The sequence below is a fragment of the Alexandromys fortis genome, unplaced genomic scaffold (genome assembly GCF_014885135.2).
Source record: "Alexandromys fortis isolate MF-2015 unplaced genomic scaffold, M_Fortis_MF-2015_v1.1 scaffold_67, whole genome shotgun sequence".
Taxonomy (NCBI): Eukaryota; Metazoa; Chordata; class Mammalia; order Rodentia; family Cricetidae; genus Alexandromys; species Alexandromys fortis.
In genome coordinates, this window is record NW_026067945.1 from 9,093,189 (window position 1) to 9,107,429 (window position 14,241).

The following is a 14,241-nucleotide window of genomic DNA, read 5'->3' on the forward strand; positions in this document are numbered from 1 at the left end:
CCCGCTCCAGACAGGCTACTCTGTGTCAGTCTCAGACACTGGGAAGGCTGCATGGTGGGGTTGAACGCTGCTCTAGGCAGATTTTTCTGAGTGCGGCCTGGGACTCAAATAGATGGTGCAAGAAGAAGAACCTTTGTTAAGCTCCAGAGATGCATGAGAAAAGAGCCATGGTGGAGGAAGGTCATTGGTTAATTAAATAAAGAAACTGCTTGGCCCTGATAGGTTAAAACATAGGTGGGAGGAGTAAACAGAACAGGATGCTGGGAGGAAGAGGAAGTGAGCTCAGACGCTACAGCTCTGCTCTGGAGCAGAGACGCCATGCTCAGCTCTCCCGGGTAGATGCGATAGCTCTGTGCTCAGAGACACATGCGATGAAGCTCTGAACCAGGATGGATATAGGCTAGAATCTTCCTGGTAAGCGCACCTTGGGGTGCTTACACACATTATTAGAAATGGGCTAGTCCAGGTGCAAGAGGTAGCCGAGAAGAGGCTAGATAGAAATGGGCCAAGCAGTGTTTAAAAGAATCACAGTGTCCGTGTAATTATTTCGGGGCATAAGCTAGCAGGCGGCCGGGGTGCTGGGGACGCAGCTCTGCCGCTCCTATTTCAACAGGGCCATTAGTATCTGAGATGATTTTTTTTTTTTTTTTTTTTTGGTGAATCAGATGAAGAGTCAGTATGGGAACGTCAACAGCACCGAAGGCTGCATTGGGTGAACGTGTTCCTGGGGCAAAACCACTTAGCTCATGGGGGAAGAAAAAATGTAAAGACAGTGGGTCCTTCTCTGTGGCCAGCGCTAGATGATGGTTGATTAGCACAATAGTTCACGCCACTGAAGTCCTGCTCTAGGGGAAGTCTTCTGGAGTTACAATCTTCCTGCCCTGCAGCAGTGTCCTCTAGGAGCCCACTGTGGACCAACAAAGTAGGAACTGCTCATCCTTAATGAAAATTCGTTACTCATGGAAGTGTGTTCACACCGATGCCATACCTGAACCATTTCCAATCTAGTGAGTTCCAGACCCACTGACCCGAATGCATACTTCCCATCCCACGCCAACTACTTGAGGTTCATCTTGACTTTGATGGCGTCCTCTCTTGTAGCCTGCCTCCTCTCTTGAATTATAAGTTCTAGGACACAAGCCACTTAATCACGGCCATGGTCCCAGCCCCCAGTAGGAGTAGGATATCGACTCCTGAATGGAGTATATAAAGCAGAATGGCTGAACCTTATCTCAGCAACTCTGAAATTGTGACAGCCTGTAGCTCAGGACCCAGCTGAGCTAGGCCCCTTACCCTCCCTTGGCCTTCCACAAGCCTGTCACTCCCTGTACCACTGGCTGTCTTTGATGGCTTGCCGGGGAGGTCTTTAATGGCCTAGTTGTTTCTTTTTTATCTCTGTATACCCAAAGATGAAAGGGGGGGTCTACAAATGTGGTTTGTAGGAGACAGAACTGTCATCTGAACAAAGAAGGAACTGGACAGGCTGCTACAGCTGGGGACCAGGGTCCTCTCTTGCCAGAGCTACTCTGATGCCAGCCTGATGGATTATTGTAGGCTGGGGGCTTGAAATTACAGTCAGCTGTGCTCTCAAGATAACGGCAGGCCTCACCCTCCAACTCGCTAGGGACTTCTGGAATGTGGTAGAAGCAATTTACACCCTTATTGCGGGGGTGGTCCCAGCTAAGGAAACCTCCAGGGACATACAGTAGCTGGACTTCTCACCTACGAGTGCATCCCGAGTTTAAAAAGAGGAATTTTAAGGCCATCAATTGGCTCACAGCACTTGTAGATACCGACGGAGAACATGGGAGCAGACGTGACATCAGGTTATTAAATTAGTGTCTGCAGAAATAGCACAGATCTGTCCGGCTCCTCGTGGACTTGCAGGTTTGATTAAGTGTCTCTGCAGGCAGAGCTTTTATTCTCAGGATAATGACATGACAGAAGAACCCTGCACGGTCTTAAACTTGTGGAACCATGGTCGGGGGAATGGAGCAACCTCACAGCCAGTGAGGAAGGGGACAGGGAAAGACCCTGGGGTCCGTCAAAGGCTGTGGTTATCAAGCGCACGCCACAGGGGCACTTCATCCTACAGGTTCTCCCCTTGACTTTGATTTGACCTCTGGGCGATGCTGAATGGTGTCTTGGCATGTGGCTACTAAAGGCTGGCTTAGAAGAGGTGATGTCCCTCCACTGTCCTTCCATCCCAACTTCTCTGAAAGGGGGTACGTCAGCCTACATCACGTCCAGGCACCTACCTACAGCCAACTGCTCTTGTCTAATCTCCAGCAGGTACCCTGTAGGTCCTTCATATGTGTGTGTACATGCATGAGAGAGAGAGAGAGAGAGAGAGAGAGAGAGAGAGAGAGAGAAGGACAGACGGACGGATGGACAGACGGATGGAGGCATGGAGCAGCCCGAGGCTGCTGGGCCAAGTTCACTATAGTCACTGCACTAACGTCATTGTCATTTTCTATGCCTTAAGGGATCATGCTGAAAGTGGAAATGACCCAGAACACACCTTTCTGGGTTGACATCCTTATCTGCCTTTTTGTTGTTGTTGTTTTGCCATTTTGTCAAAGAAGAGCTGCATCCGATTTTCACTTCACTTCTAAAAAAGTTTAGCGCTTTGCTGTGCCCCATTTATTGATGAAATCACCAGGGGTTCACCAATAAATGGCGGTGACCTTATTTTTGCACTCATTGCGTCTGGTCATAAAGTTAGGCATAAGATTACGTAAAACTCTGAAAACCCCCAGTGGCCAGACTTTACATCACGACACCCCCATCGCTAATGACCACGCAGTTCCGTTCTGGCCTCTTACCTCTCAGCTGCTGGAAGCAGGAGGCACTGCTGTCTGGCTCCAGGGGGTGTCTCAGGACCCCATTGCTGGGCTTGGGCCTCTCATATTCTCTCTCTGGGAGCATCGCCTGCTCACTCTCCATGGCGGGGTCTGAGTGTGGGGGCAGGGACTGTGGGAATCCAAACATCAAGAGGGACGAGAAGAAGAGCAAGGCACCGCAGAGCAGGAAGCCGCCCCACCAGGCTCCAATCCATCGCGGGTCATCTGGAGTGATGTCCAGGTTACCTGCCAACAGAAAGGGCACCCGTTTAGTGGAGAGGCGAGGCTTGTGAGCTGTGGGGACTCTGCTTGGTGAGAGATGTCCCTTGCATGGAGTTCAAGGGCTGTAGAATTGGGTGAGGGGGTGGAGCTTTGAGCTGGGAAACCATCTTCCCCGCGTCAGAGCTCCTGTTTCTCCCATCACCGGGGACGGAGCATGTTTCCCCTTAATTTCCCTGTCTGCTCCACACTTATAATCTGTCTAAACAAAAACAGCGAGGAGCCAGACAGCCGAGGCAGGCTGGAATTGACTCATCTCGCTGCGTTGCCAAGCCGAGTTCACGAAAACACGAGCAAATATTCGCTATCCAAGGGCGGACTGTCACCCGGTCTACGCTCTCTCACCTGAAACAAACGGCTGGCCTGAAATTTCATCCCATCTCTCGCAGCGTGAATTAAAGCAGGCTCATAACTAAAAAGAGCAGGTGCAGAATGCAATTCAAGCAAATGGATGCCTAGGACGCTCGAATGAAAATCCTTTTGGAGATTTTTTTTTTTGAACTCTATGCCTCAGTTTACAAATCTGCCAACAGGGATGATGACGATGACAGCCATCTACCTTGCAGAGTCATTAGTAAGGGCCAGAAAAACCACACCAGACACGCGTCTGCATACTTGGGGGCGGCAATCTGTCATTTATGGTGCCTAAGATTCTACTGGCTAGGATGACCCAAGTCTTGAAGATGGCCCCTGGCTGGGCTTCAGCCCTGTATTATAAAGCTCTGGCACAGCTCCGGTGCTCAAAGACACCATGCATTACTATGCCGTTTGGCTTCGTGGATCCAGGCAGCTCGGTACCGGCACGTCTTTGATTTGCAACCCAAGTCCTGGGAATGAACGGGAACTGCAGCTTACTCCTTGGATTTTGCTGTCCATTTTACAGGTGCCCTGCAAAGCAGTGTGCTCGGGATGAGCTACCTAGAAATGTCTTTTTTAAATGAGAAACCGCGCGCTCCCAGAACCCCAAAAGAGATTCTTGGGGACCTGGAGAATAGTGGGTGAGGCGAGGAAAATGGGGCTGCAGGCCAGGACCAGATGGATGGACAGCTGGGGGAAAGTGATGGCCGCAGACACCAGATGAGCATTTTGCTGTTTGCAAAGTGCCCCCTGCCTCCCGCCAAGCCTCTTAACACTGGCTATCATTTTCCCAGGGTACTCCTCCGTACCAGGAGTCACACCCAGGAGTCACACGCAGCACGCTCTTGCTGTGTCAGTAAATTCTTCCTATAAACTGATAAAATAGGGTCTTTCATGTCCTCCATTTGGTGTGAAAACTGAGGCTTGGAGAGCCTAGGTTCTTCGCTCGAGTCCACATGCATGCAGTTGGGGACACAGAGGTCTTTACACACAGACCCCCTCACTCGGTACAGCATCTCGTTGTAGATTTCTCTTCAGTCTGTCTTCAACATCCGGCCTTTGTGGGTGAACACTAGATTCCTGTACTCTGGGCAAGGAACTCAAGGCCACTGATTGTTCTGGTTAGGTGCAAACTGGTTTTGGGATACTGATATTCTCTACCCTGACTGATGCTCAGTGGCCCTCCCCCTGCTACAATTGACTAGTTGCTTTTGCATAACCATGTGTTGGAGAGGAGAGAGCTTAGCTGTAGAGGGTTGAGGTGGCGGTACTGAATCCCGGCTCTGCAGCTCACTAGCAACCCCGGAACCTTTTCATCATTTGTGAAATAAAGATGCCACCGCAGGAGTGGTTGTAAGGATAAAAGGTAACAAGCAAGCATCCCTTGGCACACATGCGCTCTTCGGATATGGCAGCTCTTATTCTTTTCCCCCTACGTATATGAATGGGCTTTTCCATGTATGGGTTTTATTTTTAAACAGAATGCCAGGGCCCGGGAAATCTCAAGGCGATCCTGGAAGCAGCTTCATGCAAATGAGGGAGGAAAAAAGGAAGTACAATCACCTGGGGTAGCTGAATAGCGGGCTGTTTTCCCTGCTTGTCACTTACTGTGTTTCTTCACCTGCTGCCAGGCAAGGGAAGAAAACAAAGGGAAAGGGAGCCCCCGCTGTCTACAGGCCCCAGAGTAGAGCAAGACAGAGAAACCCTAGCAGTTGCTGGAGGGGAACAAAATTAGTGCCCTGCAGAAAGTCACGGGAAATCAGTGATTCTTTTGGATATGTGAAAAACATCCCGGGAGGATGGCTTGGCACTGGCTCTGTGAGCTGTCTGTGTCCCCTTCTTCCCAGTGGGCGTGCATGTATAGAGAGCGGACTGCTTGAGAATGCAAAGACAGCAAGAACATGTCACCTGGGTCAAAACCATGGCACACCTGCCCTATGGGTCAGGCGAGAAGGGGCCTCATGTGAAGGTGTGGAGGAAGGCAGGATTCACAAACCACTGTTGGCTTTCTGGGGAGCCCCCGCTTCTCCACGTCAGTGACCCATGAACCATACCATGGCAGGAGAGAGAAGGCACACTGACGGGCCACCACTTGGCTTCCGTGTGTGCTGGGGGAGGCCGAGTGAGTGAGGACTCTCTACTTGACTTAGAGAAGACAGCTCAAGCTTGAACCTGTCTCAGAAACTCCTCTACCAGTGTCTACACCAAAACATAGTGTGTGTCTAAGTGCACGTGTGCCCAAGGGAGCCTCCTGTTTGGGTGCATCAATGTGGCTCTTGTGGAGGAGGCCAACCTCGGCCATGGCTATTATTCTTCCGGAGCAAGCCACTCTGTTTCGTGAGTCAGAATCTCTCATTGGCCTGCAGCTCACTAATTTGCCCACTGGCCAGCAAGCCCCAGGGGTGTTCTTTTGTCCCTACCTCTCCAGTCCTGGGGTCACAGCATATACCACAATACCTGGCTTTTTTATGTGGATCTGGGTTTGAACCCATGTCCTTAGACCTGTGGGCTTTAATAGCTGAACTATCCCTCAAACTCCTCAAGTAATATTTTCATGAGGAATTCTGGCTACTTCATAGTCAAAAAACAAAACAAGACAAAACAAAACAAAAACAACAACAACAAAAACCCTCTCTACATGCATGGCAATTGTCAAAGCTCAGGAGACACTGTTCTTGAATAGCTGATGTCATTAAGGTCTGGGTTCCGACCAGCTCTTCTTCTAGATTCCGAGTTTATGTCCCTGGCTTGGTGAAGCGTGGCCACATACTAGAGTTTTACAGAGGAAAACGTGAGCAGGGGAACGGGCATCGCTTCTGTGTGTGCCTGTGTGTGTGCTGTGTGTGCTCCCCACGTTTCGTCTTCCCAAGAGGAATATATGAACAAGCCATAGTGAACGAAATGTCCCCATTGACCTGCTTTGGATACTTGAGGGAACAGGATGTAAAGTTACACCATCCCAATGCACAGATTTGGGGGCATAGTTGTTACTGTAGCATGACCTAGCCTATCCTGACTACTACAAATGGCTTGGGAAGTAGCCACCCCCCTCTACTGACAGCAGTCCTGGGGAGGCTGCGGACAGCCAAAGTACTCTTTCAGGGAGGAACTGAGTTTATTTCTCTTTCCAGTTCTAGTTCCTGTATTAACTTTAAGGCTTGTTTTCAGCCTGTTGTTTGAAGGTGGCTGCTTGCAAGATGTCCAGGACAAACTGAAAAGCACCAATATGTCTTATTTACTCAGGGACACCAATACACCAATAAGACGTGGGGATGATGGGAGCTATGGATCAGAACAGAGTGGGGGCAGTGCCTCAGGCTGAGGGCCATACCAGGGGAAGCACTATATACAGGGAAAGTACTCTGCTGCCACTCACCCACATTTGGTTCCTCTAGAAGCTGGGAAGACATAGGGTCTCATTCTCAGGGTGGTTCTATCAATCAGAAGTGCAAAGTTCTGGAAGAGGCTGAAACCATAACACTATCTGCTAGCTGTGCCTGGACAGGACACATCCATCACGAGATGGTCCACATCCATCAGGAGATGGTCCACGTGCATCACGAGATGGTCCACGTGCATCACGAGATAGTACACATCCATCACGAGATGGTCCACGTGCATCACGAGATGGTCCACGTGCATCACGAGATGGTACACATCCATCAGGAGATGGTCCACATGCATCACGAGATGGTCCACGTGCATCATGAGATGGTACACATCCATAACGAGATGGGACACAGCTGGGGACTCTTTTTGCAAGTGTCTTGGACATGCATACAGTCTCCCTCTTAAGGAGACCCATTTCTTTTGTGTGTCTCTGTGTGTGTTTGTGTGTATTGTATGTTATGTGTGCATGTGTGTTCTTCTGCATGGGCACATGAGTGTGGGTCTGTGTGCCCCTGTGGAGCAGGATGCCTGGGTGTCTTCCTCTGTTGGTTTTTTATTATTTTATTATTTCTTGCTTTGAGACGGGGCCTCTCACTGACCTGGAAGCTCACCACGTTGGCTAGGTTGGCTGGCTAGCGCTCTCTGGAGACCTGTGTTTCTGCCCTCCACTGCCCTCCAGTTCTGCAGCTCTGGACTTGCATAGCCATGCTCTGCTTGTTCACGTGGGTGCTAGGGATTCAAACCCAAGTCCTCACGCTCACAGAGAAAGCCCGCTACCCAATGAGCCCTCTCTCCAGCCCCAAGATCCACTTCTCTATGTGTTTCACTTTGACATCTGGGTTGCTTTTATTGCTTTCTAGCTCTGTTGAACAAAGTGAGCAAGCCACTAATATCAGTTTGCCACCTCTGCAAAGAGCAAGTGACTACGAGGGGCCTATCAGGGCTTTGTCCCCATTTCCAAGGTTAAAAAAGAAAGAAAAATGGGAGGAACAGGAAGAAACCAGCACACAACTCATTAACAGGTCTACCCGTGAGACTGTGAGAAGAGTGGGCCAAGAAAATTGGGGACAGTCGCTTCTTTCTCTTGGGCTATACTGGTGTGCGAGGGCCATTATGGCTCTCAGGGCATTTTTAGGATCATGTGTCTATTTCCTTAACCTACGTTATCAGACTCTTTCTATGGGATTTGGGACTTCCAAGAGTATCGTTAAGTTGCAAACCTAATTAGAAAGTGGAGGCAGGGAGGGTGTGTAACATTCCAGATCCCAGCCATCCAGCTAAGAGGTCCTAAGGGAAGGGGTCTGGCATCAGAGCCGGTGACCTTCTCCCACAAGCACACAGACCATGTCATCTTGTGGTAGCTTCGGATGCCATGGAGCTGCCAGGGTGATTTCCAACAAGGGTTCATAGGAGGATGCACCCATCCTCCTATGATGGTTAGAACCATCAGGGGGAGGTTTCTGTGGATGGGAGGGGCAGCCTTCTGGTTCAGTTCAGGTTTTAGGGAGACAGTTACTAGGCTGAGAGGAAACCTTGGAAGTCAGGGCTGAAAGCATGCTGGATCCCCCAATAACTGCAGACTGCTAGAGGACCTCTCAGACACCCCATTATATCTAACCTTTATGGCATGCTTCCCATATGCCAGACACTGTCTGGGCACTCTGCATGGTTCTCTTGCATTAGCCACACACAGGCTCAAGAGGAGAAATGGCTGCCCTAGGATCACAGAGCTCAAGGGAGAGGTCTCTTGGTTTCTATTGCTACCATGAAACACCATAACCAAAGGGCAAGTTGGGAAGGAAAGGGTTTATCTGGATTACACTTCAGCATTGCTCTTCATCACTGAAGGAAGTAAGGACAGGAACTCAAACAGGGCAGGATCCTGGAGGCAGGAGCTGAAGCAGAGGCCATAGGGGTCCTGATTACTGGCTTGCTTCCCTTGGCTTGCTCAACCCACCTTCTTAAAGCACCCTGGACCAGCAGTTTAGGGCTGGCACCACCCACCATGGGCTGGGGCCTCTCCCATTGATCACTAAATGAGAAAATGCCTTACAGCTGGGTCTCATCAAGGCCTTTCCTCAACCGAGGCTCCACCCTCTGATGACTCTAGTTTGTGTCAAGCTGACACACAAAGCTAGCCTGCTGTGGGACAATGGTCTTGTATTGTTTAATAAAATGTTGATTGGCCAGTAGCCAGGCAGGAAGTATAGATGGGGCAATGAGAACAGGAGAATTCTGGGAAGAGGAAAGAGTCCGTCTGCAGTTGTCACCCAGACACAGCGGAAGATGAGAATGCCTCGCTGCTAAAAGGTACCAAGCCATGTGGCTAACACAGACAAGAATTATGGGTTAAAGTAAGATATAAGAGTTAATAAGAAGCCTGAGCTAATAGGCCAACCAGTTTATAATTAATGTAGACTTCTGTGTGTTTATTTGGAACTGAAAGGCTGTAGGACTGGGCAGGACAGAAACCTCTGTCAACACTAGCCAGTACAAGTGTGATCTAGATTCACAGGGGTCTGGAGCCTAACTGTGTAGATAAGGCTGGCCTCAAACTCAGAGATCTGCCTGCCTCTGTTCCCCAAGTTCTGGCATTAAAGGCATGAGCCACCACGGCTCGAGGGGGGTCTGGAATCTTGACCATTATACACAAAACTTTATCAAATAGAAGCTACACTCCCAAGTTCAGAATGAGATAACACACATGCACCTATAACTGTTTAACCATGGCAGATGCTCTTCCTAATCTTGTAATAAACCCACACTACTGGTCAATTCAACAATTGGGGTAAACCCCCAAACCAAGTCCTTTCTTTCAAGGTTCTGCTCTCCTTGAATTTTAGCTTTATCAAGATAGTCTAAAAAAAAAAAAAAAAAAAGGAAATCCTGAAAGTCTCGTCCCCCCCCCCCCCAGTGTTCACAGGAGGAATCTATTCACCTTAAGAGGAACGAACAGAGCCAAACAGGATCAAACATAGATGAAAGGTACCAGCCACTGAGTCCTGTGTCTAAGCCAGGCCAGAGGAGCCTTCGGGCAAGCTGCCTATGCCCAGCCCCTCTAGAGGATCTTCTCCAGGACTGCCTGCTCATTCCTACAGGCTACCTGCTCCCCTGCCCCCACAATGACACTGACTCCTAGCGTGGTCCACCTTTCTCCTTGCAAGTTGCCTCCTTAGTCACTGCCGGGCCAGGGGAGAGGGCATTTTTTTTCCTCCAGCTGCCCCACAGCACAGGTCTTCCACGGGTGCCTTTTCCACCAGCACAGAAACTCTAGGCCAGCCATTGCCTTCCCTGCCCTCTCCCCAATCCCAGGTTTCAGAGGTGCATGCGTGCCTATGTATACAGACATTCATGTGGAATTCAACATGCCCGTGTGGTGGGCAGCCCTAAAGGAGAGCTATTTCAGGAAGTGGACAAGATGGTGGCGGCGGCGGCGGCCGGGGGGGGGGATTAAAGAACAGAGAATTCCTGCCTCGCCAAAATGCACCCAAACATGATAAGGTTCTGCCACCAGATCAAAAACAATAAAAATTGCTTGGAAAGGAGATTTTTCCAGGCTGACTCCCTGAAAGAATTAGTGATGTTCTTCTGCCCTCTAGTGGTGAGAATCAGCATCGTCCTTCAGGCATCCTTTCTTAGCAACAGTGTGGGCAGGCTGCCACTAGTAAGATGCCCAGACAGCACAGCAAAGTGTCCATCTGAGGTACGGATGGGAGGCATCAATGTCAACGAGCCTACAAGTGTGGAGGAGGCTGCTTTACTTCCCGAAGGGCTTGGGGAAGCAAGCAGAGATGATGAGAACAATAAGGGGTCCCCGGACACCAAGAGAGTAGGCTCTTTCATGGAGTGTGGGGGAGAGAGGATCATGAACGGGAGCGGTCTCCCAAGCGGCTCAGGAGACTTGGGTTTTAAACAGATGTGCCTCCCCTGGCGGGGTTTCTCCCCTTCTCAGTCTGAGACTCGGGTTCCTCATCGATATAATGAAAACTCTGAAACGGAAAGCTGCCCAAGGTTCTTTCTAGCTCAGACCTTCTGGCCGTTCCTACGACCTTGGTTTGATGGGTCACTGCTGATATGCCCAGTACAAAATCCACTACCCTCCCTATTTTTAAGGTAGCTTGCTCCTCTCCAAGGCTCTTGCTGCCCCTGGGTTTTGCTGCCTTTGGGACACCGGTGGAAGCCAGCTTTTCTGTCTGGATGAGATAGCAGCTGGCACTTCATCTAGTATGTCCCTTACCAGTTCAACCTGACTCTCTAGGAGCGGGCTGTCAAGGGTCAGGCTGCTGGGAAACAGAAGCGTCTAATCCCTTCCTGAAACAGGCCTAGCGCTTGACAAGAATAAATACAGGCAGCTGTATCTGATTTTATTTTCTCCTTGAGAATTGCTAACATCATTAGCGACAAGTAAATATATCAGTGGGATTAATCGAGTGAGCCACAGTGCGGCTTGATTGGATTGAGGACCACATTATTTCTTTGGGGGTGAATTAGTAAATTTAGCACTGTCAAGAGATGATGGATTGGGGGACCCAGGGACTGAGAGTTCTTATTGATCCCGAGAACAGATCAGCCCAGGAAGCAGCTACAACAGCCTCCCACCCGTCTCCTGCAGAAACAGAGAAAGGAGATGTGGCTATATGACTGACGGAAGGATCCAGAAATCCTGTGCTCCCTTTCAGATACCGGTTGTGTGATATTTGAGAATACAAGCATTGGGGTATCTGGGGTGTCACCCCTGTGTGGATGTGAATCAACTGGCCCCTAGAGGACCTAGGGAATGGTACTATTAGGAAGTGTGGTCTTGTTGGAGTAGGCGTGGCTTTGCTGAAGGAGGTGTGTCACTAGGTGCTGGGCTTTGAGGTCTCAGACGCTCAAGCCAGGCCTCGTGGCTCACTCCCTCTTCTTGCCGACGCAGGTGTGGAACTCTCAGCTAGCTGTCTCTCCAGCAACCTGTCTCCTGCGTGCCGCCATGCTTCGCACCATGACGGCAGTGGGCCAAAGCTCCGAACTGCAAGCCAGCCCCAGTTAGATGTTTTCCTCTGTAAGCACAGCCATGGTCGTGATGCCTCCTCATAGCAATAGAGGCCCTCATAGAGACAGCCCCCCAAATTTCTGCCTTCACCTGAATTTATATTCTCGTATAGGAACCCTGCTTCTGTGGGCCCATGTGACTGGCTGTTTCCTAGCAAAGAGAGCTGGAGACACACCATGAAGTCATCCTGCAGACTAGCTTACAAAATATGGCGGCTCCTTCTCTTGGGGACTCTCTCTCATCTTCTCTATAGGAGGATTGGGGACGAGGACCGAGAGTCAGGGTGGCCAACACTGGTACAGACTCGGAGTTGGATCCTCTCTGGGTCGTTAAGGGGACTGCAGCCTAGGTTTGGACTTGGTCAACCCCCCTGAAGCTGCTCCCGAGTCCCAGGCCCAGCACGAGTCCCTCTCCATGGGGCGTCATTGTTACAGACGTGCTTTGGTAATGACAGGGACAGGACAGGGCCATCACTCTTCACCACGGGCTTTAAGGACCAGTGGATACACGCCTGAAACTCTACACACTGGGATCAGGATAAAGACTGTGGGCCTGGGTGCCAGAGAGACCAAGGTGAGTGGATCCTTCTCAACCCAAATCTGTTCTGAACAGGTTATCTACAAGATTAATTCTTAGTCTACCCAGTTGAATTTGAGGCTGTCACCAACAACACAGTCACGATGGCCAATCCCTATTGCTAACCTAATGGGATGTACCTGGGAGACAAGCCTCTGGGAACGCCTGTGAGGTATTATCTATCTAGACTGGGTTAACAGAGGTGCTAAGATCCACCCCTTGCTGTTAATAGCAACAGTCCCATGCTTGGGTTTCTGGCAGGAATTGAAAAGGATGAATTTGTGATGCGTTTCTGCCCTCTAGTGGTAAGAGGCAGTAACACATCTCAAGAACTTTCAAGACGGAATGGCTACGGGCAACGGGATACATATTCATGGTTATTTGGCTGTAAAGAACAATGAAATGCAGGTAGATGGCCCACATCAGACAGCGCTGGAAATAATCCTTGTGAGTGATGTAACCCAAGTCCAATAAGACAACTGTTGCGTTTCTCTCTCCTCTGTGGGTTCCAGACTGGAAAGCTTGGATATGTGTGTTTAAACTAGAGAACCCATAGAAGTCCGAAAACCAAAAGGGGGCTTTGAGGAGATCTCAAGGGGTGAAACATTATTTGATGTACTTGACAAGGCTGCCATCCACATGAACTCAGTGGCCGTGACTGCATACACAACACACACACACACACACACACACACACACACACACACACGATGAAGGGAAACAAAATCTCAGCATGCACTGGGGGCTGCCCATGAAGTCCCACTCTTAGCTGAGAAGCCATAGGCAGCCGGGGAGAAGGGGAAAGTTTTCCTTGGGTATGTCGACCCTGCAAGGCTACCCATGCTCCAGCAGATGGTCCCATACTCATGCACATACTGGCAGTATTAAGTGGACTCAGTGGGCTCAAGGGGAGACAGAGCATGCACAGGAAGTGGGGAGGGGAAGTGGTGGATGTGGGAGGAGTTAGAAGAAAGAGAACGAATAAACAAGAGAGCGAGAATGGGGGCGTGTGGATTTGATTCATGCAGACATTGTATGCATGCATGAAATTCCCGATACAAAACCCTACTTCCAAGACAGCAGAAGACCACAAAAAGCTGAATACTATAGTTCACTGCTCTCCACTTCCTGACAATGGCTGCACCGTGGTCAGCAGCCTCAGGCATTTGCTGCCTTGTCTTCCCCACCAAGGTGGACTCTCAGAGTTATAACCTAAAATAAAGCTTTCCCCTCCCAAGATGCTTTCTGTCAAGCGATCCACTTTGCTTTGCTGTTGCTGAGATCAATCACTTTATTCTTTTCACTAGTCAGGCTAGGAACTCAAGGCAGACACCTGGAAGCGGGAGCTGAAGCCGACACCGTGGAAGAATGCTACTTATTGGCTCATGCCCAGGCCCACACCCAGTTATCTTTCTTATAAAGCCCTGATCCACCTACCTAGGGATGGTACCCCCTTCCCCACAGTGGGCTGAGCCCTCCTATATCAGCTGGCCATCAAGAAAACGCCCCACAGACACGTCTCCATCTGATGGAGGCAATTTCTCAATGGAGGTCCCCTCTTCCCAGGTGTGTCAAGTTCACACCCGAGACTAACCATCCCATGCTTGATCCCAGCAATCACACATGTAACTAAAAACGATATCATTTACCCCGCCAGCCGTTGAATTTAATCTCAGAATCACCGGAGGGAAGCCCAGTGCTCCTGACAAACATATGTCCTCTTGCTATTAAGAACGCACCAAGTTTTTCCCAAGATGGTTTCAT

The 14,241-nt window shown here is 49.9% G+C and overlaps 1 protein-coding gene across 1 annotated transcript in view; it reads right to left on the reverse strand.

Moving 5' to 3' along the window:
* The window catches only part of Slco3a1 (solute carrier organic anion transporter family member 3A1), a 220,127-nt gene that overhangs the window by 63,769 nt on the left and 142,117 nt on the right, over positions 1-14,241 (reverse strand). The window contains exon 4 of the mRNA XM_050149153.1: positions 2,826-3,089. Within this exon, the coding sequence (XP_050005110.1) occupies positions 2,826-3,089 (264 nt within the window). The remainder of the gene's footprint in view (positions 1-2,825; positions 3,090-14,241) is intronic.